This window comes from Petromyzon marinus, chromosome 61, assembly GCF_048934315.1.
Source record: "Petromyzon marinus isolate PM22_M1 ecotype Great Lakes invasive population chromosome 61, UKy_Petmar_22M1.pri1.0, whole genome shotgun sequence".
Classification (NCBI taxonomy): Eukaryota; Metazoa; Chordata; class Hyperoartia; order Petromyzontiformes; family Petromyzontidae; genus Petromyzon; species Petromyzon marinus.
In genome coordinates this window covers 2,434,303-2,454,849 of record NC_133727.1, presented here as the reverse complement: position 1 = coordinate 2,454,849, position 20,547 = coordinate 2,434,303, and the positions used below count along the sequence as shown (strand labels likewise).

Below are 20,547 nucleotides of genomic sequence, written 5' to 3'. Positions count from 1 at the left end.
GTCTGTCTGTGGGAGGGGGGTCGTCCCTCTGTGTGTGTGTGGGAGGGTTGTCGTCCATCTGTCTGTCTGTGGGAGGGTGGTCGTCCCTCTGTGTGTGGGAGGGTGGTCGTCCCTCCCTCTGTGTGTGTGGGAGGGTTGTCGTCCATCTGTCTGTCTGTGGGAGGGTGGTCGTCCCTCTGTGTGTGGGAGGGTGGTCGTCCATCTGTCTGTCTGTGGGAGGGGGGTCGTCCATCTGTCTGTGGGAGGGTGGTCGTCCCTCCCTCTGTCTGTGGGAGGGTGGTCGTCCATCTGTCTGTGTCTGTCTGGGGGAGGGTGGTCGTCCCTCTGTCTGTCTATGGGAGGGTGGTCGTCCCTCTGTCTGTGTGTGGGAGGGTGGTCGTCCATCTGTCTGTCTATGGGAGGGTGGTCGTCCATCTGTCTGTGTCTGTGTGTGGGAGGGTGGTCGTCCATCTGTCTGTCTATGGGAGGGTGGTCGTCCATCTGTCTGTGTCTGTGTGTGGGAGGGTGGTCGTCCATCTGTCTGTGTCTGTGTGTGGGAGGGTGGTCGTCCATCTGTCTGTGTCTGTGTGTGGGAGGGTGGTCGTCCATCTGTCTGTCTATGGGAGGGGGGTCGTCCATCTGTCTGTCTATGGGAGGGTGGTCGTCCATCTGTGTGTCTGTGGGAGGGTGGTCGTCTATCTGTCTGTCTGTGGGAGGGTGGTCGTCCATCTGTCTGTGTGTGGGAGGGGGGTCGTCCATCTGTGTGTCTGTGTGTGGGAGGGTGGTCGTCCATCTGTCTGTCTGTGGGAGGGGAGTCATCCTTCTGTCTTTCTCCATTGTCTTCATCCTGGGTGTCTCTGGTATGCCAACTCTGTGTGTCTTTGTCTTCTAGTCTGTCTCTTCAGTGTCTTTCCCTTGTGTCTGTGTCCCTGGGTCTTTCTAACCCATGCCCCTATTTCCTCCAATGCCCGTGTCCCCATTTCTCCTTGTGTCCGTGTCACCGTGTCTCCGTGTCTCCATTTATTCGTGTCCCCGTGTCTCCGTGTCCTCATGAGCCCATGTCCCCGTGTCCCCGTGTGTGTGTGCAGGTCGTGTGGCACTCCATGCAGGAGGAGTTTATCCGTCAGTACAAACACTTCGAGGGACTCATCTCTCGCTGCTACCCGGGCGCCGGGATCAGCATGGAGTTCAGCATCCGTGACATCCTGGACTACTTCTCCCAGATCGCACAGGCACACTGACACCCCGCACAATCACGCACACTGACACCCCCGCACAGGCAGACACACACAACACGCAACATGCACACCGCCCCCCCCCCCCCCCCCCGGTGAAAGGGCCGGCACAGCGGCACTCCCACGACGTGGTGGTTTGGCCAGCACCACGCACAGAGTGCGGTGATGCGCTAACCACCACACTACCGCCGCACACACGCCGCACACACGCACGCACACACGCACGCGTATGCGTGTATGTATATATTTATACGCACTTTGCTCGCGCTTTGCACGTGTTCAGGGGTGTTGAACCTGGGTGATGGGTGACCTGAGGCCTCTCCGCGTAGAAACCTCCTCGCCCCCCCCCACACACCCAGCCCCCCTGCCGTGTGTTAGACTCCCCACTCACCCCCGCTCCCCCCCCCACGTGCCCCCTCGTTCTCCCGCCCCTCTGCCCCTCGCTCGTCAAGTCCAGTCGAGGCGTCGTTCGCTAGCGGTGACGGATAATTAACCCAATTAACGCACCCCAGTTTGCTCGCTGCGGCGGCGACCAGCCGCCTCCTTGTCGCTGTTCGGTAGCTGCTGCTTTGGTTACGGTTCCCGTGAACGTCGTTGAAGACTCGGCCTCTACCAGAAGGCTGTTTCCTCTCCTGCTGCACCATACCGCGTTCAGCCAGCTCACTGCTGCAGGTATCCACCCATGCAATCTCCCAACCAGCCACTCATTCATCCACTCACTCACCCACTCACCCACTCACCCACCCACTCAACCACTCACTCACCCACTCAACCACTCACTCACCCACTCACCATACTGCAGGTTCCACTCACCCAATCTCCCAACCAGCCACTCATTCACCCACTCACTCACCCACTCACTATCGCACCCACTCACTCACCCACCCACTCACTCACCCACTCACTCACCCACTCAACCACTCAACCACCCACTCACCCACTCACTCACCCACTCACCATACTGCAGGTTCCACTCACCCAATCTCCCAACCAGCCACTCATTCACCCACTCACTCACCCACTCACTCACGCACCCACTCACTCACCCACTCACTCACTCACCCACCCACTAACCCACCCACCCACTAAGCCACCTACTCACTCACCCACTCACCCACTCACCATACTGCAGGTTCCACTCACCCAATCTCCCAACCAGCCACTCATTCACCCACTCACTCACCCACTCACCCACTCACTCACGTACCCACTCACTCACTCACCCACTCAACCACTCACTCACCCACTCAACCACTCACTCACCCACCCACTAACCCACCCACCCAGTCACCCACTCACCCACTCACTATACTGCAGGTTCCACTCACCCAATCGCCCAACCAGCCACTCATTCACCCACTCACCCACTCACTCACGCACCCACTCACTCACCCACTCACCCACTCACCATACTGCAGGACCCACTCACCATACTGCAGGTTCCACTCACCCAATCACCCAACCAGCCACTCAACTACCAGCCACCTACCTAACCACCCACTCACTCACCCACCCACCCACTCACTCACCCACTCACCCACTCAATCACCCACTCACCATACTGCAGGTTCCACTCACCCAATCACCCAACCAGCCACTTAACTACCAGCCACCTACCTAACCACCCACTCACTCACCCACCTACTCACCCACTCACCCACCCACTCACACACCCACTCACTCACCAACTCACTCACCAACTCACTCACCCACTTACTCACCCACTCACTCACCCACTCACTCACCCACTCACTTACCCACTCACTCACCCACTCACTCACCCACTCGCCACACCGCATGTCACCTCACCACTCTCTCTGCTTCTCCACTCACCACTGCTCCACTCTGGAATCCCGTCCTCCCATCATCACCACCACCACACCACCACCGTCACCATCATAGCCACCATCGGCACCACCATCGTTTCTTTACCTCCCCCCCACCTCTCACAATAAGTATAACCTCGGGCTCTCCCTGAAGGCACGCGCTAATAACCCCTTGAATCTATTAACGCCTTCGTATCGTGTCGTTTGTGGCTGGGCTGCTTGGCGTTTTGTGATTTAAAAAATGACGACAATAAACAATCGGTGAGTCACGTGACCCTGGGACCAACCCTGCCTGCCCCCCCCAGCCGGTGGCTCTCCTTCGGTGCGGACGACGACGCCGACGACGCCGACGCCGACGACGCGTGCCGGGGGGTGCTTTGCGTTCGCGAACCGCACGTCGTCCGTCCGTTCCGCACGGGGGACACGCGGGGGACACACGAGGGACGGACGGAGGACACGCGCGGACAAACGGGGACACACGGGGGGACCTGTGGGCACACGCGAGGTGGCACAACTCAGCGTGGCACAACCTCACGCGGCACAACTCTAATATCTAATTTTATGTCACCAGGTGTAAGCCCTCCCACTGCGATAGGTAGCTCGCTTTCAGAAGCGACCCTGGCGGCAACAAACGACGGAGCGGCGTGTGGTCATCGTCGTCGTCATCGTCGTCATCGTCGTCACGTGGAGATTCATAGCAGCAGCCAAATACCTCTGAACGCGTGGTGAGGTTGATTTTTAAACGTGGAGGGGAAAAAAACCACAGGGAGAAAGAGACGCAGCAAACTCCAAATATACAGCAGCAGCAGGCATCGTCAGGGTCGGGATCACACCCACTACCTCCTGTATACCAGGCGAGGTAGTTAACATCTCACCACGGAGAGAGACACACACAAACTCCAAATATACAGCAGCAGCAGGCATCGTCAGGGTCGGGATCGCACCTACTACCTCCTGTAGACCAGGCGAGGTAGATAACGTTTCATAGCCACCGAGGTGCCCTTGCGGGGATCTCGGGTGAAGTGCGTGGGGGAGTCGAGGTGGTATTGGGCCGCTGCTATAAATGTCCACGTGACGATGACGAGCCACTTCGTTGGGCTATACGTGACAGTCAGGGTGCTTAAACATCTAAAGTTCTACGTAAGTAGCTCGGTGGGGTCTTCACCTGCTAAAATAAAGACGGGAGTCGCAGGCAGCAGGAGTTGTTGTCTTGCGGGGAGAGAGGCCGGGTTTGTACCTCCGGGTCGGTTTGGCTTCACACGCGTGGGTCGCACTTTGCTTTTTAACCGGAAGGTGTGGTGGCTATGAGATATTAACTACCTCGCCTGGTATGCAGGAGGTCGTGGGTGCGATCCCGACCCTGACGCCCGCTGCATTAACATAGCCACTTCCGTGTCGTCTAGGAGGCCGCTCTCTCCTATCTTACAGTTACATGCTAATTTCTCGCATTAACATCATGCTAATTTCGATTTAAAGCTTTCGTGACTGCAAGGATTAATCTTCTTTGGTTCTTTCGGTAAAGTCACGTAGAATGAGAATAAAATAATAAATTGTCACTAAAAAGATCTCCAAAATCCTGAATAAACACAAGATCCAGGTCCGATTCAACACAATACATAAAATCCGTGATCTAGTTCCATCTGTAAAAGATGCTGTTCCAGACATACAGTACCCGGGCATTTACAAACTAAAGTGCCTCTGTGGTAGTAGCTACATTGGAGAAACCAAACGACATATCTCGGACCGCATCCGTGAACATAAAGCAGACTTGAAACACGGTAGGATGAACTCCTCTGCCGTGGCAGATCACTGTTATAATTCAGTGGGCTCACATGACATTGACTTCTCCAAGACGGAGGTTCTTTGCAAACCAACCGGCTACCATGAGAGATTCATTCATGAGGCCATTCACATATACAAGCACAGAGACAATTTCAACCGAGAAGATGGATTCTGGCTTAGTAACCATTGGAAAAATGTTTTAAACCATTTCCGTTCTTAATTAATTGTATTTTACGATGACCTTCAGGCCGCAGCTCTTTCGCTGGCATTGACTCTTAATACCTCTCACACCACGGTTAATGGTATGGTTTACAACATGGATTATAACAGCACCTCGCAGCTGTCTCTCTCCCCCTCCTCTGTTCCGAGTTATTTCAATGCTAAATTCTCCTAGTTATTTCAATGCTAAATTTCTCCTGTTTGATTTGTACTAGGTGCCTATGTGAATGTTTATGCTCTGACTTTAACATAGCTATTTCTGTGACCAGTCACAAGCTAATCACTCAGCTATTTAAATGCTAAATTCTATGCTAATTCCTTTGTCAAGGGGTGCCTCTGTGGATGTGTATGCTTTAACTTTAACATAGCCATTTCTGTGACCAGTCACAAGCTAATCACTCAGCTATTTCAATGCTAAATTCTATGCTAATTCCTTTGTCAAGGCGCTTTGTTTCTTCTCACACAGCTTAAAGGTCGCAATCTGAGCGTGGCTTTTTCGCTCCAGCGCTGTCCTCCAGACAGTCTCGTCCCTTCACCTGATGAAGGCCGCTTGTGTTGTGGCCGAAACGTCGTGAGAATTTTATTGTGTTATTTTATCAATTTATTATTTTATTCTCATTCTATGTGACTTTACCGAAAGAACCAAAGAAGATCATGCTAATTTCTCACGTTAACATCATGCTAATTTCTCACGTTAACATCATGCTAATTTCTCATATTAACATCATGCTAATTTCTCACGTTAACATCATGCTAATTTCTCACATTAACATCATGCTAATTTCTCACATTAACATCATGCTAATTTCTCACGTTAACATCATGCTAATTTCTCACATTAACATCATGCTAATTTCTCACATTAACATCATGCTAATTTCTCACGTTAACATCATGCTAATTTCTCACATTAACATCATGCTAATTTCTCACATTAACATCATGCTAATTTCTCACGTTAACATCATGCTAATTTCTCACATTAACATCATGCTAATTTCTCACATTAACTTCACTAGCCCCGGCCACTTCTTTATGACCCTTGGACTCCACCCATTTCAAACCTTTTAAAACAGTCTGCCTCAGCAGCCGACCAATGCTTTCCCACCTGATGATGGACGCTTGTGTTGCGCCCGGAACGTCGTGATTTATTAAAATTTATACCTACGTGACTTTACCGAAAGAACTAAAGAGTATGTATATTTGGAGTTTGCGTGTCTCTCTCTCTCTCCGTGGTGAGATGTAAACTACCTCGCCTGGTATGCAGGAGGTCGTGGGAGCGATCCTGACCCTGACCCCTGCTCCTGCTGCTGCTATATATTTGGAGTTTGCGTGTCTCGCTCTCCCGATGGTCGCGTGGATTTTCCCCTCCACACGTGCATCCTTAGCGTGCCACGTGTATGGCCGCGACGTTTCGGGCGCCGACCCTCCTTCAGAGCGCACACACAGGTCACTCACCGGCCTCTCCACTGGTCTCCCTGCGTGCCATGAGGAAGGGCGGTTGCCTGAAACGTCGCCCGTTAACACACACACTGCTGCTGCTGCTATAATTGTCCACGTCGTGAGCCACGTCGTGGAAGCTATCCGTTTGTGATGTCGAGGCACATCGACTGCCGTCCAAGAAGAGTTTGACGATCTTTTATTAGTTCTGGGGAGGGCGAGGAGGAGGTGGGTGGGGTGAGATCATCCAGCAAAGCACGCGGCATTTCACGGCAAAAGCTCACCACTCCAACCCGAGACCCGATACGGAGCAGATACCACTACACCCCTACACGCATGCTGTACACGGAGGGGATACCCCCTACGTGGTGTACACAGAGGGGATACCCCTATGTGCACATGGTGTACACAGAGGGGATACCCCTATGTGTACATGGTGTACACAGAGGGGATACCCCTATGTGTACATGGTGTACACAGAGGGGATACCCCTATGTGTACATGGTGTACACAGAGGGGATACCCCTATGTGTACATGGTGTACACAGAGGGGATACCCCTATGTGTACATGGTGTACACAGAGGGGATACCCCTATGTGTACATGGTGTACACAGAGGGGATACCCCTATGTGTACATGGTGTACACAGAGGGGATACCCCTATGTGTACATGGTGTACACAGAGGGGATACCCCTATGTGTACATGGTGTACACAGAGGGGATACCCCTATGTGTACATGGTGTACACAGAGGGGATACCCCTATGTGTACATGGTGTACACAGAGGGGATACCCCTATGTGTACATGGTGTACACAGAGGGGATACCCCTATGTGTACATGGTGTACACAGAGGGGATACCCCTATGTGTACATGGTGTACACAGAGGGGATACCCCTATGTGTACATGGTGTACACAGAGGGGATACCCCTATGTGTACATGGTGTACACAGAGGGGATACCCCTATGTGTACATGGTGTACACAGAGGGGATACCCCTATGTGTACATGGTGTACACAGAGGGGATACCCCTATGTGTACATGGTGTACACAGAGGGGATACCCCTATGTGTACATGGTGTACACAGAGGGGATACCCCTATGTGTACATGGTGTACACAGAGGGGATACCCCTATGTGTACATGGTTTACACAGGGGATACCCCTATGTGTACATGGTGTACACAGAGGGGATACCCCTATGTGTACATGGTGTACACAGAGGGGATACCCCTATGTGTACATGCTGTACACGGAGGGGACACCCCTACACGCATGCTGTACACGGAGGGGATACCCCCTACGTGGTGTACACAGAGGGGATACCCCTATGTGTACATGGTGTACACAGAGGGGATACCCCTATGTGTACATGGTGTACACAGAGGGGATACCCCTATGTGTACATGGTGTACACAGAGGGGATACCCCTATGTGTACATGGTTTACACAGGGGATACCCCTATGTGTACATGGTTTACACAGAGGGGATACCCCTATGTGTACATGGTGTACACAGAGGGGATACCCCTATGTGTACATGCTGTACACGGAGGGGACACCCCTACACGCATGCTGTACACGGAGGGGATACCCCCTACGTGGTGTACACAGAGGGGATACCCCTATGTGTACATGGTGTACACAGAGGGGATACCCCTATGTGTACATGGTGTACACAGAGGGGATACCCCTATGTGTACATGGTGTACACAGAGGGGATACCCCTATGTGTACATGGTGTACACAGAGGGGATACCCCTATGTGTACATGGTGTACACAGAGGGGATACCCCTATGTGTACATGGTTTACAGAGGGGATACCCCTATGTGTACATGGTTTACACAGGGGATACCCCTATGTGTACATGGTTTACACAGAGGGGATACCCCTATGTGTACATGGTTTACACAGAGGGGATACCCCCTATATCCCCCTTTATGCATGGTCGACACAAGGATACCCCTGTACCCCGATATGCACGGTCGACCCCTGTACCCCTATATACACAACTTGATTAAAACGCACCGGTTTATACACGGGGGGTGATGGGGGGGTAAGTGGAGAGGAGATGGAGTCTCGAATCTTGAGTCTCGAATCTTGAGTCTCGAATCTCAAAATTCTGGAATCCCAAGTCCTGGCTTTCAGACTCAAAAGTCCAGATTCTTGAGTCTTGAGTCCAGGCCAAAAGGTTCAGCCGGTGAACCTCGATTCCCTCCGCCCTCCCGAGCCTCAGATTCAAATCTTTAAAAAAAGAGTCCTTAAATTTGGACTGAAGTCCAGGCACTCGATTCCCCAAATCCCGGAGTCTCAAATTGGGAAAATTAATTGGGAGTCACAAATCCCCTGGGGCCCTAAGTCGCGAGTCCTGGGGCACAGACTCCAGAGTTTGATCGACGAGTCTCAAATTTGGAACGAGTGCAGGCTGCCCGAGTCCTCTCGCTCGGAGAGTCCAGGAGAGTCCGAGAGAGTCCTGGAGAGTCCGGTAGGAGAGTTCCTCCCCTCCACACGGCAACGATCATCAGCCCGCCGCAGACGCGGAATGATGAAGACGCGGGGGATGTGTGGGTGCATACACAGGTGAGGTTTCGGCGAAGGTTGCTGTGCTTGATGATGTGTGCTGTGCAGAGGGGTGTGTGCCGAGTGGCTGAGTGAGTGGCTTGGCGCTGAGTGGTTGGCTGAGTGAGTGGCCGGGTGGTTGGCTGAGTGAGTGGTTGGCTGGGTGCTGAGTGAGTGGTTGGCTGAGAGTGGTTGGCTGAGTGGTTGGTTGGCTGAGTGAGTGGTTGGCTGAGTGAGTGGTTGGGTGGTTGGCTGAGTGAGTGGCTGGCTGGCTGGGTGCTGAGTGAGTGGTTGGCTGAGTGGGTGGTTGGCTGAGTGAGTGAGTGGCTGAGTGAGTGGTTGGCTGAGTGAGTGGTTGGCTGAGTGAGTGGTTGGCTGAGTGAGTGGTTAGCTGAGTGAGTGGTTGGGTGGTTAGCTGAGTGAGTGGTTGGCTGAGTGAGTGGTTGGCTGAGTGAGTGGTTAGCTGATTGAGTGGTTGGCTGAGTGAGTAGTTGGCTGAGTGAGTGGTTGGCTGAGTGGTTGGTTGGCTGGCTGCTGAGTGGCGCTGCTAGAATTGCTGGCCCCTGCCCGGGGTGCCATAGTTCGCGTTGGCGGCGGCTCTGCCTCCTCCACCGAAAAACTGACCAATCAGGGACGTGATCACTGTGCACAACACACACATCGCACACGAACAGCACGTGTTACACAGCAAACGTGTCTCACACACACAACGCGTGTCACACACACACAACGCGTGTCACACACGCGTGTCTCACACATACAACGTGTCTCACACACACACAACGCGTCTCACAACGCGTGTCACACACACACACACAACGCGTGTCTCACACACACAACGTGTCTCACACACATAACGTATCTCACACACACACAACGCGTGTCTCACAACGCGTGTCACACACACACAACGCGTGTCTCACACACACACAACGCGTGTCACACACACACAACGCGTGTCTCACACACACGCGTGTCACACACACACAACGCGTGTTACACACACACACACACACGTGTCACACGTGTCACACACACACGTGTCACACGTGTCACACACACACGTGTCACACACACACGTGTCACACACACACTGCGTGTTAGGGTGGAGGGAGGGAGGGGGTCACTCACTGTTGCCCCCGGACCCCTGCTGCTGCCCTGGGACCCCTCCAGGACCCGCCACGCCTGTTGACAAGGGGGACCACACGGGGGACCACACGGGGGACCACACGGGGACCACACGGGGACCACACGGGAGACCACAAGGGGACCACACGGGGATTTTGGAGGTGTTAAAGATCACCCCGCAGACGACTCAGCACAGCCAGCAGCTCCGCACGAGCCTCGTCAGCACCAAGGCACAAAGACGAAGGTGCCCCGTGTAGCCTCTCACGGACTGTCGGGGCAAGTGCTGTCCGTGAGCAGCACCTACGATTGCCGGCACGGCACACGAGGGGGTGGTGTGGCCGGAAAAAACCACACCCGGCCGCCTTTGTCTCCCCCAGTGGCGGTTTTTTTTTACCACCATACCACACCGGGTACTCGTTTGAGGCCGAGTCGATCTAGGGGAGGCCCAGGACCGGTTCAGAGAATCGTCACCGGTGTTGTGGGCGGCCGTGAGCGGGAATCGAACCCCGGGTGGACCAGGTTTGTGGCGCAGCGGTAGCGCTGACCGCTACGCCGCCGCTCCGTGTGTTAACGGGCGACGTTTCGGGCAACGGCCCTTCATGAGTGACCTATGTGTGTGTGCGCTCTGAAGGAGGACCGTCGCCCGAAACGTCGCGCGTCATACACGTGGCACGCTAAGGACACGCGTGACGTTGGTGTGGAACGTGTCAAGCGCGATCAGGGATTAGGTCGTGCTGATTGCTGCGGTGGTGGTGGTGGTGGTTGTTGTTGTGGTGGCTGTTGTTGTGATTGTTGTTGTGATTGTGGTGGCTGTTGTTGTGATTGTTGTTGTGATTGTGGTCGCTGTTGTTGAGATTGTTGTTGTGATTGTGGTCGCTGTTGTTGAGATCGTTGTTGTGATTGTGGTGGCTGTTGTTGTGATTGTTGTTGTGATTGTGGTGGCTGTTGTTGTGATTGTTGTTGTGATTGTGGTCGCTGTTGTTGAGATTGTTGTTGTGATTGTGGTCGCTGTTGTTGAGATTGTTGTTGTAATTGTGGTCGCTGTTGTTGAGATTGTTGTGATTGCGGTCGCTGTTGTTGAGATTGTTGTGATTGTGGTCGCTGTTGTTGAGATTGTTGTTGTGATTGTGGTCGCTGTTGTTGAGATTGTTGTGATTGTGGTCGCTGTTGTTGAGATTGTTGTGATTGTGGTCGCTGTTGAGATTGTTGTTGTGATTGTGGTCGCTGTTGAGATTGTTGTTGTGATTGTGGTCGCTGTTGTTGAGATTGTTGTTGTGATTGTGGTCGCTGTTGTTGAGATTGTTGTTGTGATTGTGGTCGCTGTTGTTGAGATTGTTGTTGTGATTGTGGTCGCTGTTGTTGAGATTGTTGTTGTGATTGTGGTCGCTGTTGTTGAGATCGTTGTTGTGATTGTGGTGGCTGTTGTTGTGATTGTTGTTGTGATTGTGGTGGCTGTTGTTGTGATTGTTGTTGTGATTGTGGTCGCTGTTGTTGAGATTGTTGTTGTGATTGTGGTCGCTGTTGTTGAGATTGTTGTTGTCATTGTGGTCGCTGTTGTTGAGATTGTTGTTGTGATTGTGGTCGCTGTTGTTGAGATTGTTGTTGTGATTGTGGTCGCTGTTGTTGAGATTGTTGTTGTGATTGTGGTCGCTGTTGTTGAGATTGTTGTTGTGATTGTGGTCGCTGTTGTTGAGATTGTTGTTGTGATTGTGGTCGCTGTTGTTGAGATTGTTGTTGTGATTGTGGTCGCTGTTGTTGTGATTGTGGTCGCTGTTGTTGAGATTGTTGTGATTGTGGTCGCTGTTGAGATTGTTGTTGTGATTGTGGTCGCTGTTGAGATTGTTGTTGTGATTGTGGTCGCTGTTGTTGAGATTGTTGTTGTGATTGTGGTCGCTGTTGTTGAGATTGTTGTTGTGATTGTGGTCGCTGTTGTGATTGTTGTTGTGATTGTGGTCGCTGTTGTTGAGATTGTTGTTGTGATTGTTGTCGCTGTTGTTGAGATTGTTGTGATTGTGGTCGCTGTTGTTGTGATTGTTTTTGTGATTGTGGTCGCTGTTGTGATTGTTGTTGTTGCGAGGCTGACCGCGTCCCTGACGCCGCTTGTAGGCGATGAACGCGGAGATTGCGGCCACGACAGCCGCGATCACTCCGCCCGCGATGCCCGCAGAGGCTCCTGGAGACACCTTCGTGTTCCCGCCTTGGGGAGCAGAGAGAGGGGGGGGGGGCAGAGAGAGGGGGGGAGCAGAGAGAGGGGGGAGCAGAGAAAGGGGGGGGAGCAGAGAGAGGGGTGGGAGCAGAGAGGGGGGGAGCAGGGAGAGGGGGGAGCAGGGAGAGGGGGGAGCAGAGAGGGGGGGAGCAGGGAGAGGGGGGAGCAGAGAGGGGGGGAGCAGGGAGAGGGGGGAGCAGGGAGAGGGGGGAGCAGGGAGAGGGGGGAGCAGGGAGAGGGGGGAGCAGAGAGGGGGGGAGCAGAGGGGGGGGGAGCAGAGGGGGGGGAGCAGAGAGAGGGGGGGGAGCAGAGAGAGGGGGGGGCAGAGACAGAGACACAGAGAGACAGAGAAAGAGACAGAGAGACAGAGAGAGAGAGACACAGAGAGACACAGAGAGACAGAGAAAGAGACAGAGAGACACAGAGAGACAGAGAGAGAGACACGTGTGTGTGAGCCAGGGTGCCTTGTGCGCTCTTTGTGTGAGTAGCTGTTGGCTCTCTCCCCCTCTCCCACACCTACCGGGCTCCAACTCCCCCTCGTCCAGCAGGAATCTAGAGGCAAAGATCAGCAGCAGCTCGTAATGCTCAGAGATCCAAATTAGCACCGCACCTGGCACGCACAGTCACACAGTCACACACACAGTCACACAGTCACACACACAGTCACACAGTCACACACACAGTCACACACAGAGTCACACACAGAGTCACACACACAGTCACACCGTAACACACAGTCACACACACCGTCACACCGTCACACACAGAGTCACACACTCACACACACAGTCAAACACACAGTCACACACACAGTCACACCGTCACACACATAGTCACACACACAGTCACACAGTAACACACAATCACACCGTCACACAGTCACACCGTCACACACACAGTCACACCGTCACACACACAGTCACATCGTCACACACACAGTCACACACACAGTCACACCGTCACACACAGTCACACCGTCACACACACAGTCACATCGTCACACACACAGTCACACACACAGTCACACCGTCACACACAGTCACACCGTCACACACACACAGTCACACACAGTCACACACACACACCGTCACACCGTCAACAACAACAACAACAACCGCCATTCGCCACTAAGTGGCGGTGACGTCACCACGACGCTTGTGCCAGGCTATGTGCACCTTGAGGCCACGTGAAGTGTCGAACGCCCGCTGGCAGGAGGTCACGGGGCAGACCCAGGTACCACGGGTCGACTGAGATGACTGGCTGATGCACCACCTGTGCCCCCTACTGTGCCAACCTGCTGTGCTCTAGCCACCCGGCGCTCCGCTCGTTGTTGTGAGCGTCGCTCCTTTGCCCTCCGTTTTTGTTGGAGGGCGACTGCCTCCAACTGCCCAGTAGCGTCCTTCACGAGCCTCCTCCACAGAGGCCGATCTTGACACCGCTGGTACCAGTCATCGGTAAGTCCACTCAGCTCCACGTCCTCCTGTATCACATCACTCCATCTCTTCTCTAGCCCGTGCCGCGCCCGTTTAGCCCCCTCGATCCGGCCGAACAAAAGCTGTTTCGGCATGCGGTGGCTGGGCATGCGGGCTATATGACCCAGCCAATGCAGCCTTGCCTGCCGGAGGAGCTCACCGATGGGACTTTGTCCAGATCTTTCAAGGATTTGTGAGCTCCTCACACAATCCAGCTTGGTGAAACCCAGAATGGTACGTTGGCAGGCCAGCCTAAATGTTTCTAACCGGCGAAGATGTTCCATTAGGGGGGTCCACGTTTCGCAAGCGTAGAGAAGGGAGGGAATGACCGTGGCCGAGAAGCCTTGAAGCTTAGTGCAGAGCGACAGACCAGGTAGCTTCCACACAGCGTTACGCAACCGATGAAAAGATATTGCCGCTCGACTGATTCGGAGTGAGACCTCTGCTGATAAACTGGAGCCAGTCATAAGCACACTGCCCAGATATGGGAAACTCTCCACTCTCACGACAACTGCCCCATCACCGATTGGGAGTTGTGGGGGTGGAGTGTCCGATGGTACAAAATACCCAGGCAGGTGCTTAGTTTTGGTGGGGCTTATGGTAAGGCCCCACCTCTTAGTGGCACGCTCCAGTTTCAGCAGCAGCGGCTCCAACTCCTCCTCTGAATGAGCAGCAATTACCAAATCATCGGATGACTCCCTATTGGTTGACCAATAGGGAGTCATCCCTTGACCGCACCCGAGCATCGATCAGCCTCCCATTATATCTGTATCAAATGGAAATTCCTCCGGTACAGCTATTGAAGGCTTCACGAACTACGTGGTCAAAATAGATGTTAAATAATGTGGGAGCCAGAGGACATCCCTGTCGTACCCCAAGGTGTACAGGGAATGGCTCTGACTCATGGCCACGTAGTTTTACCCGGGCCCGCTCACCATCATGAAGGTCCTTAATGATCGTGAGCAGAGGGTCAGGGACTCCGAAAGCACAAAAAAACAACCCAGAGCCCAGGCCTACTGATGGTATCATAGGCCTTGACCAGGTCAATAAAGCAGAGATGAAGGTCTTGTTGGAATTCCCTATACCTCTGCTGTAGCAGACGGACAGAAAATATGGCATCTGTGCAGGAACGCCCTTTCCTGAAACCGCATTGGGGCTCCGCAAGCCTCTCTTCAGCGTGCCTGGCAAGGCAATGTTGAATAATCGTTGCCAGGACCTTTCCCGGCACACTGAGGAGTGAGATGCCCCTGTAGTTGTTACAGTCTGTGCGGTCCCCCTTCTTAAAGAGGGGGACCACCAGGGCATCCTTCCAATTCTGCGGAACCCGTCCAGTGGTCCAGACTGTTGTTATGATGTCATGTAGGGCAGTCTGTGCACAAACGCCACCCACCCTGAGCATTTCGCTTGGGAGATCATTTTTGCCAGGTGCCTTTCCTGGTCTCAGACTCTGGATTGCCTTCAGTACTTCCTCAACAGATGGCACCTCAGCCAGCCACTCACAGGGGGTGACTTCCTCCAATATTTGAGGCACCGCAGCCTCAGCAGGGTCATCCCCACGTTTCCCCTCCCCCAGGACCTCACATAAATGCTCAGCAAATCTGCAAACCTGTTCCTGGGGGTCGGAGATTGGATCACCGTTTTTTCCCCTAATGATGATAATCGGTGTGGTGCTGCAGGTTACTTTTTTGATGGAGTTAAATAGGGATTTGTGTTCGTGGAACACTGAGGCAGACTCCATCTCCTCAGCAACCCGCGACCACCACCCATCCTCACGGCTCTCCGAACCTCCGAGCGAAGGCTGCGGTAAGCCTCATTCTCTGACGTGGGATTCTGTAGCCGATGACAGTGGGCCTGTCGCTTTTTCTCAACCATCCTGAACACCTCCTCTGTCAGCCAGGGTCTCTGGCGAGGTCTGGACCGCGTACCCACAGCAGCCATTGCAGCTGCATGAGTCACAGTCCTAAACTTCGCCCATTTACCCTCCACATCAGGAGGAGTAGGGGACGATGCCAACCCCAGCCGCAAGTGATGATGAAATTCTCGCTTGCAACTTTCATCAGCTAACTCAGACCAGGCCACCTTAGGTTGGAATGGGGTCCTGGGTGTACACCCACCACCGGATTGGAAGAAAGGCAGGCGCATCTTACAGATGACTAGTCGATGGTCAGAGGGCAGATCAGCTCCACGGTAGGTCCTGGTGTCAAGGACATGGGCTTGCATCCGCTGGTCCATCACTATGTAGTCCAGCAGATGTTCTTGCTTGGACCCGGCATGCATCCATGATGTTGTGTTGATGCGCCGATGCCGGAACAGCGTGTTGGTAATTACAAGCCCATGGGCTGCACAAAAATCTAGCAGCCTCCTACCGTTGTTATTGAGCTGATCTGGCCCATGCCTTCCAATCACTCCAGACCAGGTGCCAGCATCATGACCAACTCGGGCATTGAAGTCACCCAACAAGATGACTCTATCCCGAGGGGCCACTTTAGCCAGCACCTGTGACAGGAGGTCATAGAAGGCATCTGGACTCATCAGCCTTGCCTGCATCCCTCCACGGATGTTCGTCTTCGGTGGGGGCATAAGTAACCACGACCACCACTCCTCGCCTCCGATTGATGGGAAGGCGAGCCCAAAGTAGCCTGGGGCTTACAGCTTCCCACACCTCGCCGCCACGCTCCCACGCCCCCTTCATTATTTTGTTCAGAATAAGAGCCACATCCTGTTGTTTGGCAGTGTCCTCCCCGGAGTAGAGGACTGTCCACCCCTCATGGTGGCAGGAGCCAGAGCCGGTCCACCGGACCTCCTGAATACCACGGAGATCCCGGCGGCACCGGTCCAGCTCCCGCTCGAGGAGTGGCAGCCTCTCCTCCGCAGTGAGCGTTCGAACATTCCACGTGACCATCCGTAGTGGCTTTTCGTTGTTTCTGGAGGAGCCCCGAGGGTAAAGATTCAATTTCCTGGCTCCGCCAAATGGGGTTTGGCCAGGAGACGTCATAGACGCCTGTCCCCCCGGGGCCTCCGGCACAAGCTTATTAATTAGATATTTCAGTCGTGGTTTAGTGGTAACAGTCACACACAGTCACGCACAGTCACACACACGACCAGAGTGTCACAGTCACGCACAGTCACACACATGGCCACAGTCACACACACACAGCCACAGTGACACAGTCACGCAGAGTCACGCACACACGGCCACAGTCACCCACACACGGCCACAGTGACACACAGTCACGCACAGTCACACACACATGGCCACAGTCACACACACACACAGCCACAGTGACACACAGTCACGCAGTCACACACACACGGCCACAGTCACACACACACGGCCACAGTGACACACAGTCACGCACAGCCACGCACACACGGCCACAGTCACACACACACGGCCACAGTGACACAGTCACGCACAGTCACACACACACGGCCAGAGTGTCACAGTCACGCACAGTCACACACACATGGCCACAGTCACACACACACGGCCACAGTGACACACAGTGACGCACAGTCACGCACACACGGCCACAGTCACACACACACGGTCACAGTGACACACAGTCACGCACAGCCACACACAGTCACACACACATGGCCACAGTCACACACACACACACACAGCCACAGTGACACACAGTCACGCACAGTCACACACACACACGGCCACAGTGACACAGTCACGCACAGTCACACACACATGGCCACAGTCACACACACACGGCCACAGTGACACAGTCACGCACAGTCACACACACATGACCACAGTCACACACACACGGCCACAGTGACACACAGTCACACACACACACGGCCACAGTGACACACAGTCACGCACAGCCACGCACAGCCACACATAATCAGTCACACACACACGTGGCCACAGTAACACATTACAATCAGTCACGCACATTCCCACAGAACTTGTCTCGCTGGGTGGTTCGTAGTGCAGCGCGCCCACCGCTGCACCACAGCTCCCCATGCATGTGTGTGTGTGCATGCACCACACACACACAGGTGTACAAGCATACAAACGCACACGAACACACATGCACACACACACATGCATGCGTGCACACACGAACGCACAAAAAACCAGACCCCCCCGTGTTGCCCGTACAGACTGTTGGGGCAAGCGCTGTTAGCGAGCAGCACCTATGGAGGCCGGCACAGCACACGAGGGGGTGGGTGGCCAGCACCACGCCCGGCCGCCTTTGTCTCCCCGGTGGCGATGTTTACTAGACACCGCACCAGGTACTCGTTTGAGGCTGAGTCGACCTAGGAGAGGCCCAGGACCGGTTCAGATAATCATCACCGGTGTTGGCCGTGAGCGGGAATCGAACTTCAGGTTCGTAGCGCAGCATAGCGCTAACCGCTGCACCACCGCTCCCCGCACTACCGCACGCGCACACACCACGCACACACACACGTGACACGCCACACACACACGTGACACGCCACACACACACACGTGGCACGCCACACACACACACACACGTGACATACCATAGTTGTCCGCCGTATCTGGGTTCTGTCCAGTCCCTGTAGGGTAAAGTGTGGCCGCTTTAGCTTTGTCTCAACTCAGGGGGGGGTGGGGGGGGAGGCCCACAAACCCAGGCAACCAGTTGCATGCAACCCACTCGCTCGCCCTCGCACGCGTCAACAACTCCGCTTGCACGGTCAACTTTGTGGTTGCGCACAAACGATTGGCACGGTGGACACGGGCCCAACGCCGAGTTTCCAGGGTCCACGCAACTCCAGTCAACTCAAGTCGACTCTAGTCAACTGGAGTCGAGTGGAGTCTACTCCGGTCGACTGGAGTCGAGTGGAGTCGACTGGAGTCGAGTGGAGTCTACTCTGGTCGACTGGAGTCGAGTGGAGTCGACTGGAGTCGAGTGGAGTCTACTCCGGTCGACTGGAGTCGAGTTGAGTTCACTGGAGATGAATGGACCCGACTCGAGTCGACTGAAGTTGACTGGAGTCGACTGAAGTCCACTCCAGTCAACGAGAGTCGACTGGAGTTCACTGGAGATGAATGGAGTCGACTCGAGTCGACTGAAGTTGACTGGAGTCGACTGAAGTCCACTCCAGTCAACGAGAGTCGACTGGAGTTCACTGGAGATGAATGGAGTCGACTCAAGTCGACCGGCGTTGACCGGGAGTTGACTGCAGCTGTCCATGGAAACTCAGCGCAACGATGTCGAGCATCAGGAGCCGCGCCTGAGCCCACTCGGCCACTCATCGGTGAGTTCGGAGATTCGCCACCCGTCCCCCGTCACCTCCGTGAGACCGGGGGCTGACAAAGGCGGCTGACGCTGCGAGTGTTTACCGTAGTCTTCGTATCCATAGCTGCCCTGACCATAGCCACCACCACCACCGCCACCCTGGCCACCACGACCATAGCCACCTCCAGCTTGTCCACCACGGCCACCCTGATCATAGCCGCCACCACCACCCTGGCCACCACGACCATAGCCGCCACCACCCTGGCCATAGCCACCACCACCCTGGCCACCACGACCATAGCCACCACCACCCTGGCCACCACCACCCTGGCCACCACCCTGGCCATAGCCGCCACCACCCTGGCCACCACCCTGGCCATAGCCGCCACCACCCTGGCCACCACGACCATAGCCGCCACCACCACCCTGGCCACCACCACCCTGGCCACCACCACCGTGGCCATAGCCGCCGCCAGCCTTACCCCCTTGACCTGCAAAACAACAGCACAAACAGACAGCGACGTAAGACAGCCGAGCGGTAAACACGTACACAGAGACAAAGGTCCCCCGCGTAGCCTTTAATGGGCTGTTGGGGCAAGTGCTGTTAGCGGGCAGCAGCGGAAGCGCCTACGAAGGCCGGCACTGTGGCACACGATGGGGTGGGTGGCCAGCACCACGCCCGGCCGCCTTTGTCTCTCCCCCGGTGCCGATGTTTACTGCACACCGCACCAGGCAACTCATTTTAGGCCGAGTCGACCTAGGGGGAGGCCCAGGACCGGTTCAGATAATCGTCACCGGCGTTGTGCCGTGAGCGGGAATCGAACTCGGGTCGCCGGGTTTCATAACGCAGCGTAGCGCTAACCGCTACACTCCCCCAAGACGTTACACGCATGTAGACACGCACACGCATGTAGACACAAACACGCATGCAGACACAAACACGCATGCAGACACAGACATGCATGCAGACACAGACACGCATGCAGACACAAACACGTGTGCAGACACAGACAGGCACACGCATGCACACACGCACACGCATGCACACACGCGTGATGCTCACCGGTGTTGCTGGCACCGTGGCCACCACCATCACCCAAGTCACTATCACTGAAACTTCCTCCTGCACAAGCAACAACAACAGTGATCACAACCATGACATCACGATCATCACAACTATGACATCAGGATCATCATCTTCATCACAACCATCACATCACCATCATAATCATAACCACGACATCGTGATCGCCACAACCGTGACATCACAATCACAACCATGACACCACGATCGTCATCATTATTATCGCAACCATGACATCATGATCATCATAACCATGACATCACAATCATGATCATCATCATCACAACCATGACATCACGATCATAACTATAACATCATGATAATCATCATACTCACAACCACGACACCATGATCATCACAACCGTGACATGATCATCATAACC

General features: G+C 54.3%; 2 protein-coding genes across 7 annotated transcripts in view; one reads left to right on the top strand and one right to left on the bottom strand.

The window, feature by feature from the left end:
- EXOC1 (exocyst complex component 1) overlaps positions 1 to 3,314 on the top strand; it is a 34,450-nt gene extending 31,136 nt beyond the window's left edge. For all 3 annotated transcript variants that reach the window (XM_032976912.2, XM_032976913.2, XM_032976911.2), the window contains one exon: positions 1,068 to 3,314. In XM_032976912.2, coding sequence (XP_032832803.1) covers positions 1,068 to 1,220 — 153 coding nt within the window. In that variant the 3' untranslated portion in view covers positions 1,221 to 3,314. The remainder of the gene's footprint in view (positions 1 to 1,067) is intronic.
- A 3,349-nt stretch (positions 3,315 to 6,663) lies between these two features.
- The window catches only part of LOC116955712 (uncharacterized), a 37,374-nt gene continuing 23,490 nt past the window's right edge, over positions 6,664 to 20,547 (bottom strand). The window contains exons 7-13 of one of the 4 annotated variants that reach the window (XM_076053458.1): positions 20,144 to 20,203; positions 19,185 to 19,571; positions 18,362 to 18,397; positions 12,901 to 12,990; positions 12,258 to 12,371; positions 10,178 to 10,231; positions 6,664 to 9,688 (exon numbers count right to left, since the gene is read on the bottom strand). In XM_076053458.1, the coding sequence (XP_075909573.1) occupies positions 9,594 to 9,688; positions 10,178 to 10,231; positions 12,258 to 12,371; positions 12,901 to 12,990; positions 18,362 to 18,397; positions 19,185 to 19,571; positions 20,144 to 20,203 (836 nt within the window). In that variant the 3' untranslated portion in view covers positions 6,664 to 9,593. The remainder of the gene's footprint in view (positions 9,689 to 10,177; positions 10,232 to 12,257; positions 12,372 to 12,900; positions 12,991 to 18,361; positions 18,398 to 19,184; positions 19,572 to 20,143; positions 20,204 to 20,547) is intronic. The other 3 variants (XM_076053459.1, XM_076053460.1, XM_076053461.1) reach the window with 3 other exon arrangements.